This window comes from Etheostoma cragini, chromosome 20 (assembly GCF_013103735.1).
Source record: "Etheostoma cragini isolate CJK2018 chromosome 20, CSU_Ecrag_1.0, whole genome shotgun sequence".
Taxonomy (NCBI): Eukaryota; Metazoa; Chordata; class Actinopteri; order Perciformes; family Percidae; genus Etheostoma; species Etheostoma cragini.
In genome coordinates, this window is record NC_048426.1 from 11,808,362 (window position 1) to 11,824,678 (window position 16,317).

The 16,317-nt window shown below is 38.9% G+C and overlaps 3 protein-coding genes across 6 annotated transcripts in view; 1 reads left to right on the top strand and 2 right to left on the bottom strand.

Annotated features, from left to right (window-relative positions):
* The window catches only part of fancm (FA complementation group M), a 39,569-nt gene extending 38,881 nt beyond the window's left edge, over positions 1–688 (top strand). Inside the window, exon 24 of the mRNA XM_034859092.1 lies at positions 90–688. Coding sequence (XP_034714983.1) covers positions 90–216 — 127 coding nt within the window. The 3' untranslated portion in view covers positions 217–688. The remainder of the gene's footprint in view (positions 1–89) is intronic.
* Positions 689–2,195: 1,507 nt separating this feature from the next.
* LOC117936227 (mitochondrial basic amino acids transporter) lies at positions 2,196–16,040 on the bottom strand. Of its 4 annotated transcripts, none has more exons than XM_034859097.1 (5): positions 16,029–16,040; positions 7,199–7,263; positions 5,869–5,912; positions 5,040–5,123; positions 2,196–3,758 (listed from the first exon to the last, which is right to left on the bottom strand). In XM_034859097.1, the coding sequence occupies exons 2-5, from the start codon at positions 7,230–7,232 to the stop codon at positions 3,003–3,005; spliced, it is 918 nt and encodes a 305-aa protein (XP_034714988.1). In that variant the 5' UTR covers positions 7,233–7,263; positions 16,029–16,040; the 3' UTR covers positions 2,196–3,002. The 4 variants fall into 4 exon arrangements, with proteins under 4 accessions (XP_034714988.1, XP_034714989.1, XP_034714991.1 ...); XM_034859098.1 differs by lacking the exon at positions 16,029–16,040 and adding an exon at positions 5,367–5,410 and having other exon boundaries at positions 7,199–7,597; XM_034859100.1 differs by lacking the exons at positions 7,199–7,263; positions 16,029–16,040 and adding exons at positions 5,367–5,410; positions 7,353–7,593.
* LOC117936226 (tryptophan--tRNA ligase, cytoplasmic) lies at positions 8,978–16,278 on the bottom strand. Its single transcript, XM_034859096.1, has 11 exons — positions 16,211–16,278; positions 15,414–15,538; positions 14,441–14,657; positions 14,152–14,260; positions 13,055–13,174; positions 12,742–12,924; positions 12,408–12,508; positions 12,086–12,198; positions 10,243–10,416; positions 9,644–9,784; positions 8,978–9,416 (listed from the first exon to the last, which is right to left on the bottom strand). Exons 2-11 carry the CDS (start codon positions 15,525–15,527, stop codon positions 9,258–9,260), a joined length of 1,431 nt encoding a protein of 476 aa, XP_034714987.1. The 5' UTR covers positions 15,528–15,538; positions 16,211–16,278; the 3' UTR covers positions 8,978–9,257.
* Positions 16,279–16,317: the final 39 nt, after the last annotated feature.

Consider the following 16,317-nt stretch of genomic DNA (forward strand, 5'->3'; position numbering starts at 1 on the left):
AGGAATGGTACACAAGAGCAGATAACTTCTTTCCCCTCTTGTTTAAACCGCATGACGTCTGCTCATCCCTTCTTTTGTGCATCCTGCAGCTCCATTGAAGCTATTCAGAAGGGAGGCTGTATGAGTCGATCCAGAGCCGAGGAGATCTACCGCTTCCTGCGCTACTCCTGTGACTCTTCCTTGATGAACCCATCAAAAGCAGGAAAAAACAGCTAGCAGGCCAGAGGAGTTACATTTTAGGAAAACCATTTTCAAATCTGTTTCTTTTCCTGTTTCCACTTTCTTTCTCTGCTTCCTCTGTACTTCTTTGTGTACAGTCTCACCAGGGACCAGAGGATGACAGTTACTATGCTATGTATAATAACTGTTCTATCTGAAGTTGAATCTCCACAAGAGAAGCCTTCTTGCACAATAAGTTGAAGGGGAGCACCACTTAACTCAATTGGTATGTTATATAATACCATGGGTTTGATGAATACTAGACTTTTATGCTGTATTTAAAAAAATCATTTGGGTGAGAAGTGTTTCTCTTATTGTTGAGCCAATACTGTGAATTTAAGTAATCAATATGTTATATACTTGGATAACTTATTGTTTTTGTCAAAATAATGGATACATTTGTTAACGCTACTCTGAAAGAAGTAAAATATATAACATTTCTTTAATAAATAGTGCTGCTATTTTTATATATTAGTGTCAAAGTATTTGTGTGTGCCCCCTGAATGACTAGTCCGCTTCAAGCCCTAAATGTAAGCAGTAGCTGTGATAGCCATCTACGACCACTAGAGGTCAGTCTCATTTCATTCGTATTTCTGGCTTTCTCTAGGGTCACTTACTGGACTCACTCAAAACAACTCATCCATCCATTCAATCATTCATCCTCATAAAATATTGTAATATGTAGCTGTACCAAGAACTGTCTCTCAGAAACATGAGAAAAAATGTGACTTTTATTTCACCATTCTCTCAAACTACATGGTGTGCATTCTGCTTTGGTGCAACATATTGTACATACTTAAATGCACAGAACGTGAAGCAGCATTAGACAGTTAAAGCAGCCCTTTTACAAAGATATTAACAATCATGCATTATCCACTGGTCCGGTCAGACAAACCTAGACAGGGTAGAGAACTAAAGTCTTGAAACAGAAAAATACAGGATTTCAATTAAAAGGATGACATGAAAACTCCAAATTCACAGTATGTACAACACCAAAGCTGTTTCGGACCAGTTGAACATCTGCCAAATTAATAAGAAGAGTAACAACAGCAGCAGCAGTTTAAAACTGCAGACATGAAGATGTGTACAATCTACACGCAGGGACAGTCATGGCTCCGGCAATTTTGACACTTGTCACCTGCAGGTAGGTTTCCAAATGCATTTTTTGTGCATGAATGCATTTTCAGTGTTGGCGTGTTATAGTTCACATTTTCAACTTGCAAAGCGTTTGAACTCGAGCAGCTGTTAAATGGGTAAAATACCTAGGTCACTCTGCTCTGAGTGACACTGTGTCCTATAATGAATGTCCTGGTTAATATTGAGAGGGAAGCAGAGAGGTCCTAACCACATTTTGTTTGGCCAAAGATTACTGACAAAACCTTTTAGGTTCAGATTTAGAGACAGTACAATCTGTAGTGAAAAGGCTTGGATCTGTCTTTGGTGCTGAACATTTGAACTGTTGTTTTTTGGCAGAATAGGAGGCTCTTAACGTGATGTTTCTCTACAAAACAACACTAGTGTCTTTGATCATCACATGCCTGAAACTGTCATAATGTGGTACAGATGGTACAGAACTGGTCTGACAATGACACAACTCCCCCTTGTGGAAGATGTGGTGCCTGCTAAGCATTTTGTATCACATCTACCAATAAGGTGCACAAGGTTAAAAATACAATTTGGATTTTTTTCAAAGCCCACTTGTAGCAAGCCATCAGCTTTGCTCGACACTGTAACAAAATCTTGCATCAGTGAGAAGTACAAAAATAAAATCTAATTGTAAAGTGAAAAATTGATGGCCAAAATGTTTTAACTGTACATGTGCTTGAGACATACCATAAGGTGCTTTCTTTGGACACTGTATGATCCGGAACAAAAAAGATTTTAAAACCACACCAGATTTGGTTTTAGATAATGATTGTGTGATAATTTAAACATTTTAATTTTGACATGATTATTTAGTATCTAAACCATTTCTGTCATACTGCAATGGGCTAATGACTATTTTCACTATTTAAAACTTCAGACGGCATACACACCCTGAAACAAATTCCTATGACTTCTCATAGGAAAGTTGAACTACATACAACCTTAGGAAAAGTAATACAAAAAAATCTATATGAATGTACATGTATAAGGCTTTCTTTGTATTTGTAACCATTACGTTAAGATGCTGAAATGCTGTGTTCACATATGGAGGTAAATAATCAGGGGATGACTTGACCTGGAGAGAACATTATGGATTGGCCAACCGCTTAACATTCAAAACATTAAATCTTAAAATCACATTCATTTCAGTAATTCAAGTTTGCAAAACAAAACAGTTCAAACAATGCATTTGTGTTCAAACGTGCAAAACTTTGTAGACTTTGTTAGATTTTTCAAAATTATCAACTAACATAATACTTCACGTGTAGGTATGTGTAATAGTGGAGAACAGTTGTTAACATACCCCATTATGACCTGAACACAGCATTAAAGACATTCTTTTATTCCAAATGTTAGGACTGTCACTGTACATTACTGTAACAGTCAAGTTTCCTAAAATACATAAAATCAAGTGTACAAAAAACAAGTACAAACCATACCATATTTACAAGTGCCGCCTTTATCTTAAAATATACATGTGGTCACTTGGCTGAAGCTCAATTGGCTTATCTAGGATCAGTTCACCTTTCTCACTATGGACACCACCTAACAGATCACAGACCTGCATGAAACTGCAAATTTCATCTAGATTTGCTAATGACTGTAGTAGTAGTGGTAGCTCATTGCTGCACAACGGCTCACATGCTAGTTGTCTGCGGCTGCAGCTGAACAGACTGCAGCTCAGAGTCCTGAATGCTACACTCATCTCCCTCGCGCATATACAATAAAAAAAGAGTCACAGTGGCAAATGTGGTAGCATTCACTGGAAATGCACGGAGCAAAGTGGACGTGAGTCCACGTGTAAACACCCTCCAGCCCTCTTTCTTTAAGCTCTGTCTGACACAGTCCATAATGCCACTGTACTGGTTCACACCGCCTACCCCGTCAGCTTGAAGACGCGACTTGATGACATCCACGGGATAGGTGGAGAGCCAGGAGGCAATGCCAGACATTCCACCAGCAAACAACAGCTTGGGGATCATGTACGGATCCTCTGGCTCACAGCCCAGGGAACGTGTCAACACGTCATAAGCGAGAAAGTACACACCGAAGCCAGGTGTCTCACGCATCAAGGTGGTCACCATGCCACGATTGATCCCTCGGATTCCTTCCTTTTTGTAGATTCTGACCAGACAGTCCAGGGAGTTCTTATACAGCTTCCTCTTAGACTTCTTCTCTCCGGTCCCTTGCATCTGCATGCGTGTCTTCGCCAGCTCCATTGGGCAGCAAATGACACACTGGATGGTTCCAGCAGAGGCTCCAGCCAGGAACTGGTTGAGAGGTGTGTCGCGGCCAAGCTTGCGCATGGCGTTGCCCTGGACACCAAAAACTATGGCATTGATGAAGGTCAGGCCCATCATTGGAGAGCCAATGCCTTTGTACAGACCGAGCATCTGCAGACACAAAGACAGATTACTGGGACCAATGAGGAAACATCGTTGTTTTGCATTTAGATCTGTACAGAGCCCAGCAGGTAAGAACCTTTTTGAATATTTGTTAAAAGCAAAATACGTGTCAAACCATTCTGAATTTAGTATTTTAGTACTGCAGTCCCGTTTCGGCCTACAAATCATATCCAAAAATATAAAAAAAAAAAAAGGCAAAAAATAAATAAATCTTCATTTCATATTTTTTAATGAAAATGAGAACTTACACAAAATGATCATTCTCTCCTATATTGTGAATTTGATTATGATCGCAATATCGGGTAATTCGAAATTTTCCTCATATCGTGCAGCCCTAACCAGTACCTGGGATTCGTAATTTCAAATCTGTTCATCCTATTTACTTAAAACATCGTTGTTTGAATAGATTTCACACTGCACACAAAAATAAAACCCCTTTCCACACCATTGCACAAACCTATTAAAATCAAATAATTATTAATTTCTTAGACTGCAACTTCAATTCTTGTACTCTTATTCTACAATTCTTGTACCTCGGTGTTAGAATGTTTATCTATTTTTAAACTACTCTTTAATGTTTTATGTAAAGCATTTTCAATTTCCTTGTTGCTGGGGTGTGCTATAAAAATAAAGTTGCCTTGCCCTACAACCTCCATCGATAAGCTCCCGCTTACAGGTACCAATATTTGGAACCGTTGGATTTATCGTGAATCAGACCTTGGTAGTAACAAAGAAATTCGGTAAGTAAGAACAACCCTACTGCCGATATGGATGTTTGTCATTTAAACTAATTTCATTTTTACAGTTAAATACACAGGATTTAAACTTTTTAAATTACCACTTAAGTTATTCATATTGTATTGTAGGAGCAATACAATCCAATACCTCAATGTGAAACAGCCATGAGAATTTCACTAAGACCAAGCACACTCCACTTAGCTCAAATGGCACGATGTCCAAAGCTTTATTTAGCCCATGCAGGAATAAGTCCTCACTGACCCTGGCTGACAGACACACCTCCGCCCCCTTTTACACGCCATGTTAGGAACATGCTGGCAGATCAAGGGCTCATGCCGGTGCTGAGATAGGACTATAACTGGACACTTTGATCACTGCAGTGACCAATCTCAACCTTGGCATAGTAGGCAGCACATGGTCAAAGTTGCACACATTACTTAACAGCCATGATGTGTTTAGATGTAGCATAAGAAAAACACAATAGTAGTACTACACAAGTAAAACATTAAGAGGGATTTAGAAGGAACTTACCGACTCCTGGCGTATGATTGACTGGAAGCAGTGATATGTCCCTCGGTAAAGAGGTTTGTCCACATTTTGAACTTGAAGCCTCACCTGTGGACGACAGCCTTCGTGTAACAGTGGTATGACAGAGTAATAAGGCCACAACTACAAACCACATGTTGTTATACAGGTTTAAAGGGAAACAAGCAGTGCTTTGAAATGGTTCTTTTCAAGGTAAAACAAATATGCTTGGGGGATGCAACTAATTGTCTTCTGTGTTTTACATTTCTGTAGCTCAAGACAAGACATTGGGTGAGGGGGGGGGGGGAGAAAAAAGACCTTGACCATACTTACTAGGTCACATATCCATGGAGAGGTTGTTTATTTCTCTCTCTCATCTACAACACAGTGACACTGCTGCTGTTAAAGACAGCCTCTCCCAGACCGAGAAATAATATTAAAAGCAACTTCAATGTACACTGAAGTTCAGAATATTATATATAGTACTTGACTTGAAAAATACTGACATTTTTGGGAGATGGCAAATGAACAAATTATCTGTTAAGAATTAAAGAAATACACAAGTATAACATATACACAATCTCCATGAGGAAAAAACAAAGTGAGGTCTATAATAATAATAATATTATTATTATTATTATATCCCTACAGTAATCACTATCCCTTTCCTCTTGCTAAATTATCTCATTCCTATTCAAGGCTGACTGTAACTTTTGATTATCTGGGTTAAAATTCAGAGTGGTCTGACTTACGTCACTTTAACAGCAAAGTATTGGATCATGCCATTGCTTAACCTGGGTAAATAGTGAAGAACACGGATGAAACAGACACCCACCTTTACAGTGTCAAATGGATGTCCAACCAAAACACCAGCAGCACCTAAAAAACGAGGCAGAATTTTAAAATCCTATTGGAAAATACAAATTATTAGAACAAAGGCTTATAATCAAGTGGCTGATCTCTCAACAGCAAACAGCCCTTCCCCCTCGGACTGTGCAGAATAATCAGGTGGTCACTGCACTGTACCCTGTCCTTGACTTGACTGAAAATCCATTATACAGCAGTTACTTCTGACAATGTCATATTAAGACGTATTAGCCGAGAGGTATTTAATCATTAGAGGCAACAAATCTTCAAAAGTAACACACTCATACGCCATTGTAGATGATCTGACAACTTATGCACACATCACTAATATAGTATTGTTGAATATCCACACTGGAATAAAAAAGGCGTTTCAATAAAACTATTAACAGTGTTGTTGTGTAGCACTATTAAATGGATGTTCATAAGAGTTTCACAACTCTAATATACTTTTCTTAAGCTTATGTTTACACATTGTACATGCACCCTCCTGTTATTACTAGTGTAACTAGCTAGCATTGGGACAGGCTTTGGCATGTATGAACAAGTGAATGAATAACAACATTGTCTATTTAGTAGTGGAGTGACTCCAGAGCAGCTTTAGTTAAATAGATATGTTTCAGAGCCTGGTGTCCAGAGATAAATTACTAACGACAACAAAACTCTTAGACCATGCTCTCTGGACCCCAGTGTTTAAATGAATGAATACAGGACTCTTATGTTCATTATACTCAGGCTTCTCTGTGTGTAGTTAAAATAAAACAAATACAGTTAGACTATCTGGGGTAGTTTGGGAAAACCTGGCATTGGACAAAAACAAAACAGCTGACAAGATTCCCAAGGATTTGTGGTGAGGCTTTTGCTGTGAGCTACCTCCATTCAAACAGGACGACATGAACGAAGTCAACTTTCGGTAGCTCTTTTCTCAAGAGGGTTAGCAAACTCCCCAAGGATGAATGTATGCAATTTAGCTACTAGCAAGTAGCGATGTCATGAATGACAACACAGAACATATATACACCACTCCCTGTTTGAGGTACAGGTATGGAATGTAACACAACCTTAGATCCGGGATTTCCACAAGAGTTTAGAAAAAGCTCAGTATTAGATTTTGAGTCACTAATCCGTTATTGTTGTTTGGTTATAATTTTTCTTAGACGTGGCAGCTGCGGACGAATCACTACCTTTACATCTAGAACTGTCCACGCGTTGACTATAGGGGGAAAAATGAAAGCCGGCTATAAGGCTAATGCTAGTTTCAACTTGTTAACCAGTGGCTAGCTAACGTCAATACCACTTACCTCCTATGCAGCCCGCAGCGAAGTCCAATGCCATTCCCTCAAATATCTAAGGGATGAAATGTTAACTTTGGTGGCTACCAAACGTAATTCACAAGCCCTTAAGTGGGTACTTTGATATAAATGTCACGGAATATGTCTGAATTTCAGTATTCACCAAACTCTGGCTTGCTGTTAAGCCAAGCTGTTTAGGGCTAAACAATATCCTCTTTTGGCTTCCAACCGTTGCCGATGCTGAGCAAACAGAAGATTTCTTCCGCCTACTAATCACCACACGGACTCGGAGCGTGGAGCCTGGTTGAAGGTGTAACAAAGATTTATTGCTGATGTGTCCTCCCGCTCACTACTAGGAGTGCTCCTACTGCCAAACCTTTCTATTTCTGTGCCGGGGGAGGAGGCGGCGAGAAGAATAAGCGTGTTTGCCCTTTTTTAAGGCAGCCCAATCGGATTACTTGAAAGAAGACAACTCCCCTAGCGGATGCTGTCCGCCCCTCGCACCCATTGGCTGCTGGCGGGTGGAGCAACCGAAGAGTTAAATCTGTCATCGCTGCTCCTACAGTCACCACCGTCAGAAATCAACAGTGTTATCGTGGTGGTCGTCATCAGCATGAGTGTCCAACTGGTATTCATTCTTAAACAGAGTAATTCTAGAGCCATGTAAGTATACCGTGCCATACATTCAGGACACATCATACTGCTGTGCAGTGGGGGGAAATACACTGAAACAGCCCTGCAACCAGTGGTGGAAAGTAATTATGTATTGCACTAAAGTACTGTACTTTGAATGTTAAAGTAACATTACCGTTTTATGCTACTTAATACTTCTACGCCACACTACATTTTGTCAGTATATAAAGTAGTTTAAATAAATCCCACCTTTACCAGCTTCAAACGTTTACAAAATAATGAATCACTGAGGCACCCAATAGTCCAATATTATTTTAAAATATGTTTTGAATGAGTAGTTTTTGGCACTCTCAGTATATTTTGATGGCAATACTTTTGTACTAATATTTTGAATGCATGACTTTTACTTGAAACAGAGTAATTTCATACTGTGGTATTGAGCCATTAATTTAAATATCTGTGTACTTCTTCTACCATTGAGCATTTATAGGAACCGCAGAGGTCATTTTGACTACATAGTATGTAGTAATAATGGTTTTAAAGCATACTCTTCCTAGTTATTTATTTACATATTCATCCTTGGTAGAACTGGAGGATACAACACAACCAAACAACAATAGCAGAGGGAAAAACATTATTTTTGTATTGTTTTTTTAATCATAGAATAATGTTAAAATTCAGGTTTTGCTGGTGTCCCCAGCTTACAGGGAGACGGTGTGTCTGCAGTGTCTGAGCAGAGTGTTGCATATCAAAAATTAACAGCAGAAGCCCAAAAACCAAAGTACTGTGGCCCCATCCACTGTCTGCTTACCTTTGCCCATGAAGAAATGATGGGACTCTACAGGGGAGCCCAGGCCGTGGCTCTAAGCAATGGACCCCTCCTTTAGATAACAAAATGTCAATCTTGATTTGTGGAAATATTGGGGAAATTGACATTTTTGCTGTATGATCATAGTATGTGTTTTGGTTCTTCGAGTATAGTTTAATTTTAGTCTGGGCTTTGGAGAAACTTTTTTACTTAAATCATGCTTAGAAACAGAGTCATCCTAAATCAACACCCTTTTGCTGGTAACAAATACAGTTGTTTTTGTTCCTAAGACCCTGCTAGCACTCTGTTTGTCTTCAAATGTCTTATAAGCAGATTTTGCAACAATGTACATTTGTACTCTGCTTTAATTGTCATTCATCCTGAACTGATGTCAGGGAGAGAACAAGAGCTTGTGACATTACAGCAGCGCTGCCAAACCAAACACTTCATGAAAACAGATGTGTACATTTGGTGGAGAGTGAAGCTAACAAGTAGCATGCCAGTTAGCATCAAGGTGAGGGCAATGCCAGGCTTAGTTTGACACAGACACACATCACTGCTCCAGTAATTTACATTTCTCATAATGAACAACATGATGAACTTTGACATATCAGGTGCTCAAGCGGACTAAAAGTTAAAATTTAAAGGTCTGGGTGTCATGAACTGCTTGACTGTCTCATCTGTGACTTGTTTGCGTCGCTCTTGATGCTGCGCAATCATTGGCTGCAGAGTTTCAATCAAAAGCTTCTTCAGTTCTCCCGTTAGCAGAGCTCCACTTGTGTAATCCTGTAGAGAGGAGAATAAAAAACAGTGGGAGTGGATGGGAGCGATGTGCAGTAAGGAAGTTGAAAAGAGGATAAACAGTACAAGGTAAAGAGTTCAAGGGAAGATACAGAAAGCACAACAATAGGCAAGATCGTAGAGAGAATAAGAAATGGATGAAAAAGTCTGATTAGCAACAGAAATAAAGTTTTTAAGTTATAATTTGTTTTCCTTGTTCTTTACACCCTCACCTGTCTGATCTTCTCCAGCTGTTCATCATCCTCCAGGAAGAAGGTCAAGTACATAAAGGCAACGTCCACGTCTGGGTTTCCACCATACTTTCTGTGCTCTTCCACTGTGTCTTTCCCCCCCGAAAATGCATGTTTGTTGACCTGTGAGTATTGGTTAAACAAGTCAGTCAGAATAAAAGTTGAATATAAATCTGACTAGTAACTATTGATAGTAATAGGTCCTGTTCCATTTCATTCATCCGTACTGCCACATTACAGCACAGAACTAAGTCCATGGAATTTATCAGAACTTTGGATAAATGCTGGTGTGAGTCACATCTTTAACGCTGTCTGTTCTGGTTTAAATTAAAGCAGAATGCCAACCCTGAACTATGACACATCAATAAAAAGGTGATGATTAAACCCAAATAATGCAACCACGTAAACGTTACGCTTAAAAACAGCATAACTTATAAAATAGTAATCATTGTCAAAGCTTGTGCGTTAATTATATAGTAATTAATAAAATGGAATAATGCAATTAGGCTAATGTCAAAGCTCATATATATAGGCAATTTAAATCTGTCACTATTGACAGTAATAACTAGTAATAGTGGCACCTTGTTTTTGATCTGCTTGGGTGTGTCGGTGAGGAAGATAGAGGAGTTGGCGTCGCTGGCGCTCATCTTGGTCTGCGCCCCCTGCAGGGCTGGGAAGAAGGTGGAGTGCAGCAGGGCTGGTTTGGGATAGCCGATCCTTGGAGCTACATCACGGGTCATCCTAAAGTAGGGATCCTGGATGAGTGCGAGGAAAGACCCAAAGATGTCATCGTGAAATATGACGCAAGTATTTAGCAGTGTCCATAGGGATGTTTATAATTAACCGTTTAACCGACATTAAGAATTTTAATCGATTAATAGTAAATTTGGAGTAAATTTGCCCAGAATGGTTCCAGACTTCTACAGTAGTACAAATAGATTCTGTATTCATTCATTCACACCAGGAGTTTATTTAAATAGCCCTTGCCTGATCTCTTCTTCTGTTCCCTCGCTTCTACTTTACTGGTAGCCTCTTCCGGCAATGGATATCATGCTCTGGGCGCACAGAGCAAAGGTCGCCCATACTTATTCGAGCTTGAATACATGGACGAGGAGCTACAACTAATGGTGGAAAATCTGAGAGCTAACTAGCTGCAGAGAGTAGAAGCCATCAGGCAAGTGCTATTTAAACAAATTCCTGGTGTATTTACCCCTACCTTGTTTTATGAGTACAGAACCTATTTGTACTACTGTAGAAGTTTGCTACCATTCCAGGCATTATTAGTGGAGTCATTTATGAGCTTCACAGTTGGTTCCATTAGCGCCTGCACTAAGCCATTCAGCTGATAGCACTAACTAGCCCAATGTTATACCAAGGAAAAAAACAACTTATGGGGGGTTGTTTGGCTCGAGGTTAGTGTTGCAAATTACCCTAGGTGGAAATTACTCCAAACTATCCCTTTAATAGTTAAGTAACATTATTAAAAAAGAAAAAGAAAAGAAAAGTAGGCTATACATTTTATTTTAACTGCTAGTTAAAGTGGCAATACAAAATTCTGGATTGCACCAACAAGGATTCATTTTTAAACCTGTTTAAATAGTTTAATTTTAAATCATGTTACAGTAAAATTTAAAACTAATTTAAAATTAAGAAAGATTCTATTTAAACCTCTTTATATGTCAGTTTAGTTGTTACTCAATCTACTAGATTAAATTGAATTCTGTTGCAACAATACTTTAAACCCCAATTTAAACTGTGATCTGTATTAACTTCCATATGAGAAGGTTTAGCTTTTAAAATGGCTACTTTTTGAGATGGATTGAGAAAACTAATCAAATTAAGGCACAGACTCAGCCTATTGAGTTTTATGCAGCTTCAACATTTATCTGAAGAAACCGGTGGCAATGATAGGATTGCAGCTGTAACATCACCAATGCTCAAACTCCTGGTGGCCTTGAGATTTTATGCCACCAGATTATTGCCAGCCAATATTTGGCCATATTGCTCCATTAATTCAGCCAACAAGTTTTAGTGTTAAATTAGTTACTCTGCTGACTATTAGTTACTCAGCTAGCAAACAACGTAATGTTTTTTTTTTTTAAGGAATAGCTACAGGCTAACTAACAACAATTAACAATTTTTTTTGCTAGCTAGCAAACAACACCCTGATAAAAGTCCTGCAATATTTATATATTTGCTACGACCAGGTAAGTGGCTGCTCGTGTTTGTGCGCAACATTGTGCCAGCGTACAAGGCTGCAGCTGTCCGTGGATGTGGATAGCATGTTTCAGCCTCCCGGACGGGGGAAAAGGGACTAGTGCTTTGTCATAACTGTTAATGATTAAGGGTCAGCTATAGGTAAGAGAAACAAAAATCAAAATTAGCATTCCTAATAGTCATTTATTACTGTAATGCTGTACTGACCTGGTCTATGGCGCAGGGGATGAGACACTGTATATCCTTTCTGCCTTTGAAGATCTGTGGGAAAGAGTTACTGAAGGAAGGGGCTGCCTGGATGGCTGGGAAGCTGATCTTTCCTGGATGGATAAAAAAAAATTAGAAATCATAAAGAACCAACAAGGTATTCACACAATTATACTTCAGAAAACCACAAACACAGCATTAGACTGACACATTTTGTGCATCAAAATGAAACATCAGTAACGTTTGAAGCTACTAGCCCGGCTATGAAAGCAATCAAAGAATAATTTGTCTTTAAAGATGTCTTAGTCATCACTTATCTCACCAATGCAGTCACTGTCTGTAAAGCCAAAGATGCCTTTAACTTGGTTGAATGTCACATGCTTCTGGATCTTCACCACATTTCTGTAGAATTCAGGGGATGCACTGCAGAAAATACATTGAAGTTAACACACACACACAAAAAAAAATGACATAAATAAGAAATTCTATGCCGTTATGTGAACAAATACCTTTTTTGTTACCATAACCAAATACCATCGTTCACATGTATTCATTTTCATTAATAAATATGTGAAGGCGTCTGTGCATCCTAGGAAGCCTCAGCAGTAAGGTCTCCCTGGTAGGAATATAAAGATAGTTTTTTTTCCGTATTTTACCCCATGTAGTCGAGGTCAGAGAAGATGAAGGTTTTGTTGACATCAAAGCCACAGGCGATGATGTCCTTGGCATTTTCCACAGCGAAGCGGTGGCAATCTTCTAGTGTTAGATCCTTCCACAGGTACTTCTCATCATCCGTCAACTGGATCACCAGGGGGATGTCAAACACATCCTGCAACCATCTGCAACAAGGAAGTACTTTTCGGTTCCAACTTAAGTCTAAAAATTTAAGATGGTGCCTTGCTGATGTAACATTCAAACTAGCCTTCAGTTAGACAACTCTTTGGTGTTAATAAAAGAGGGAGAACTCACTTGGTGAAGATGAAGGGGATGAGGTGACCAACGTGCATGGCTTCTGAGGACGGACCTCTGCCAGTGTAAAGGTAGAAGGACTTGTGCTTCTCATACGCATCCAGAACCTGCTGCATATCTCTGCAAGAAACCGCGATAAAAGGGAAGTGATACGTGTGTAATTCCCACATGAACACTCATCATCATCTGTTTTACTTAGTAGGAAAATCTAAATGAAAGGTTCAGAGTAAATATTCTTTTACTATGACGCTGCCCTTGAAGGATTTTACCACTGGATAGGGGGGCTTTTGATAAATGTGGGCAGTTTATGCAGTAAAATGGCACAAAACAGTTAAATGGTGCTACATGGCCAGTGAAAAAAAAACAGAAAAGAAGCTGTGATATTCTCTTTCGTTTACAAAAGGTGTAAAACCTACAACTACAATAATGCACTGCACCACACCGATAAACGCTCCCGCTGGTGGGTGACATAATGTGAGCGGTTGACAACTGGTAACAAACTCTTCTTGTATTTCAGCCAAACAGCGCAGTAAAATAAAACATTTTACACGAAAAATAGGCAATACAGTTAGCCAATCTTGGTTTATATTTGAGCTGCACTGTCTAGTTTTACAGTTGAATCAGTTCGGTCTGAGTTTGAGAAAGAGAAGCTTGTATACACTTTGTTTCGGTTTGCTTAAGTACTGTCTGTAGGGCCAGCAGCAAACCAGAAAAGAAGTGAGACGTTTTGCATCAAATGCATCACTTGGTGGTCCTTCTGGCCTGTGAGTAATGCGATCTGGGCACTTGTTAGAGGGAAGTTCAACATAGTTTATTTACACATATGAACATCATTATGATACAAAGCTGGTTGTTTATCTGCAGAGTCCAGTATACCTTTGAGAATTCATTCAAGTGTTTAGTAAGCTGCTGAAATCTGCTGCTGGAAATTCAATTTCCTTGCGAGTGTCATCCCAAAAGGATCAATAAAGAGAGTCTAAAAAGACTCTAGATACACGACATGATAACTTCAAATCACCCGTACACAAATAGTCAGCAATTAGGAAAACATGCGGCGATCACACCGATTAAATAGGTTAAGTTTCTAAAATGCTGACCTGTGTGAGAAGAAGATTCCTCTTCGTAGAAAGCGGTGAGGCTTCTGTCCAGAGACTTTTTCTATTCTGTCCACCAGCTCCTTGTCAATTTTACTGCTTCCAAACCTTACTGAAGAAAGTCATGACACAATGTAAATTGTGTTTGTTTTTTGTAAAGCTCAAATTACCCCATGGATGGATATAAATAACTGACTATCATATTTCAACAAATGTAAAAAACTAAAAAATGTACATTTGCCATAGAAATTAAGCTTTTAAGTGAATGTCACCTTTGAAGCTTGAATCGTACCTATGAGCTTGTCATAATCCACTCCTTTGGCGTTGCTAGTGGAAACGTTCCATGGGTCAACTGTGTCTTCATCATCAGCACCATCTGCTGCTGGCCCATTGTCGGGGGCAACAGAGTTTTCTGAGGGCGGACAGCCTGCTTTGTAATCCTGACCTGTCATCTGTTTGTAGTCTACTTTCAACTTTAGCAGCAACTGAACAGCAGCATCAATGTTAGCCTGAGGAACCCAAAACCCGCTGTCAGATAACACACACACAGATAAAAGCAGGCCAACAGAATCTAATGGCACTGTAAAATCTATTTGCATATACATAACTATGCAGATAGTTTTGGTTTCAGCTGACATGTCAGTTTCTAAGACGTCTCTGCACCTCCCTAATGCAATGGAGTTGAATATATTTTGTGGTGCTTACATTTCAAAAAAATGAATAGTCATTGTCTTTCAAAAAACAATGTCCAGGTTACTCTGGAAAATCCACAAATGTCAAAATTTGAAATGGAACTATACCAATAGTAGAAATAGTCCCTGTGAAAACTTTTGACATGCATGACGAGCATGTTCTGTGGATTACCCAAAGTAAAGGGACATGGCTTTTGGAAAAAATGATGTGCAACAAACTAAAAAAAGGGACATTTAAAACAATTAAATTGCAAAGGTTTTAGTGCAGTCAGTTAGGGGCATCCCAGTGCATGTAGCTTTATATCACAATATTGACATATTTTTATATTATACATTTTCAGATAATCAATTGACAATTTAATAACGGGTGAAATAACTAGACGGGAATGGCTAATCCAGTAAATGAAATACCTTACAAATAAAAGTGCATTACACTGATGCAACGATCTTGTCAAAATCAGTTCAGCTCACTGATTTGCAGCATTGCTCACAATAGTCCAATAGACAGAGAAAAACAGCTATCATTGTATAAACTGTATGGCAAAATCTCAGTAACAGTTTACAAGCACTTACTTTATCTACTTTAGCTGTTTTCAAGGTCCTGACTACGTCTCCTTGTGTTGTCAGTTCCTCGTAGAGCTCCAGTGGACTCTTGGCTCCTTCCCCGTCTCCCTGGCAGTCCGTCATCTTCTTCACACTGGTCAAAAAAGAGGTTGAAATTAAGTGCTGACCAAATATATTACATAAATGAAAGCTGCATGTTCTATATACACTACCGGTTAAAAGTCTGGGGTCACCCACAAATTTCCATTGGACTCCATTAAAGACAGAATCCCAGCTGAGATCAGTTGCCTTGTTTTTTTTTAACCAGGGCAGCAGTTTCCAGATTACATTATGTGCTTACATAATTGCAAAAGGGTTGTTTAATGTTTTCTTAGTTAATTTTTTTAAATAATATCAGATTACTAAACAAAATTAGCATTTGGAACATTGGATGAATGGTTGCTGATAATGGGAAATGTAGATTTTGCATTAAAGATCAGCTGGTATCCTGTCTATGGAGTGAAATGGAAATTTGTAAGTGACCCCAAACTTTTGACCGGTAGTGTAGCATATGGTATAATATTTACAAAATGACTGAGGTTAAATCAAAACAGTTGAGAATTGTCCCATATGTGAACATACCACAGCTAACATGGTAGGTTAGGTGCTATTGGGCTAGCTAATCGTCTGATACTACCTACCTAGCTATAGATTTACATCACGCTGTCGTATTTCATAAATGATAAAATTATTAAAAGTACATTAAATAATAGATTACAGTTAGCTAATGCGATTCTTGATTCAATAAAAGACTATAGTCAGCCTACCGTACAATGTACTTCACACACAACTGACAGCTCACTCATTCAACTTGCATCAGCCTCTATGATCAGCCTGAAACAGGTAGTGTTTGGATAAAATTATTCCCAGGCAA

Excerpts from the sequence above, each read along its gene's own strand:
- LOC117936227 (XM_034859097.1), bottom strand. The coding sequence starts at position 7,232 with ATGGCATTGGACTTCGCTGCGGGCTGCATAGGAG. Across the intron at positions 5,913-7,198 it reads CGCTGCGGGCTGCATAGGAG|GTGCTGCTGGTGTTTTGGTT; the intron begins GTAAGTGGTATT and ends CTCGTTTTTTAG. Across the intron at positions 5,124-5,868 it reads ATCCATTTGACACTGTAAAG|GTGAGGCTTCAAGTTCAAAA; the intron begins GTGGGTGTCTGT and ends TGTCGTCCACAG.
- LOC117936226 (XM_034859096.1), bottom strand. The coding sequence starts at position 15,527 with ATGACGGACTGCCAGGGAGACGGGGAAGGAGCCAAGAGTCCACTGGAG. Across the intron at positions 13,175-14,151 it reads GGAATCTTCTTCTCACACAG|AGATATGCAGCAGGTTCTGG; the intron begins GTCAGCATTTTA and ends GGTTTCTTGCAG. Across the intron at positions 9,785-10,242 it reads CCAAGCAGATCAAAAACAAG|GTCAACAAACATGCATTTTC; the intron begins GTGCCACTATTA and ends CAATACTCACAG.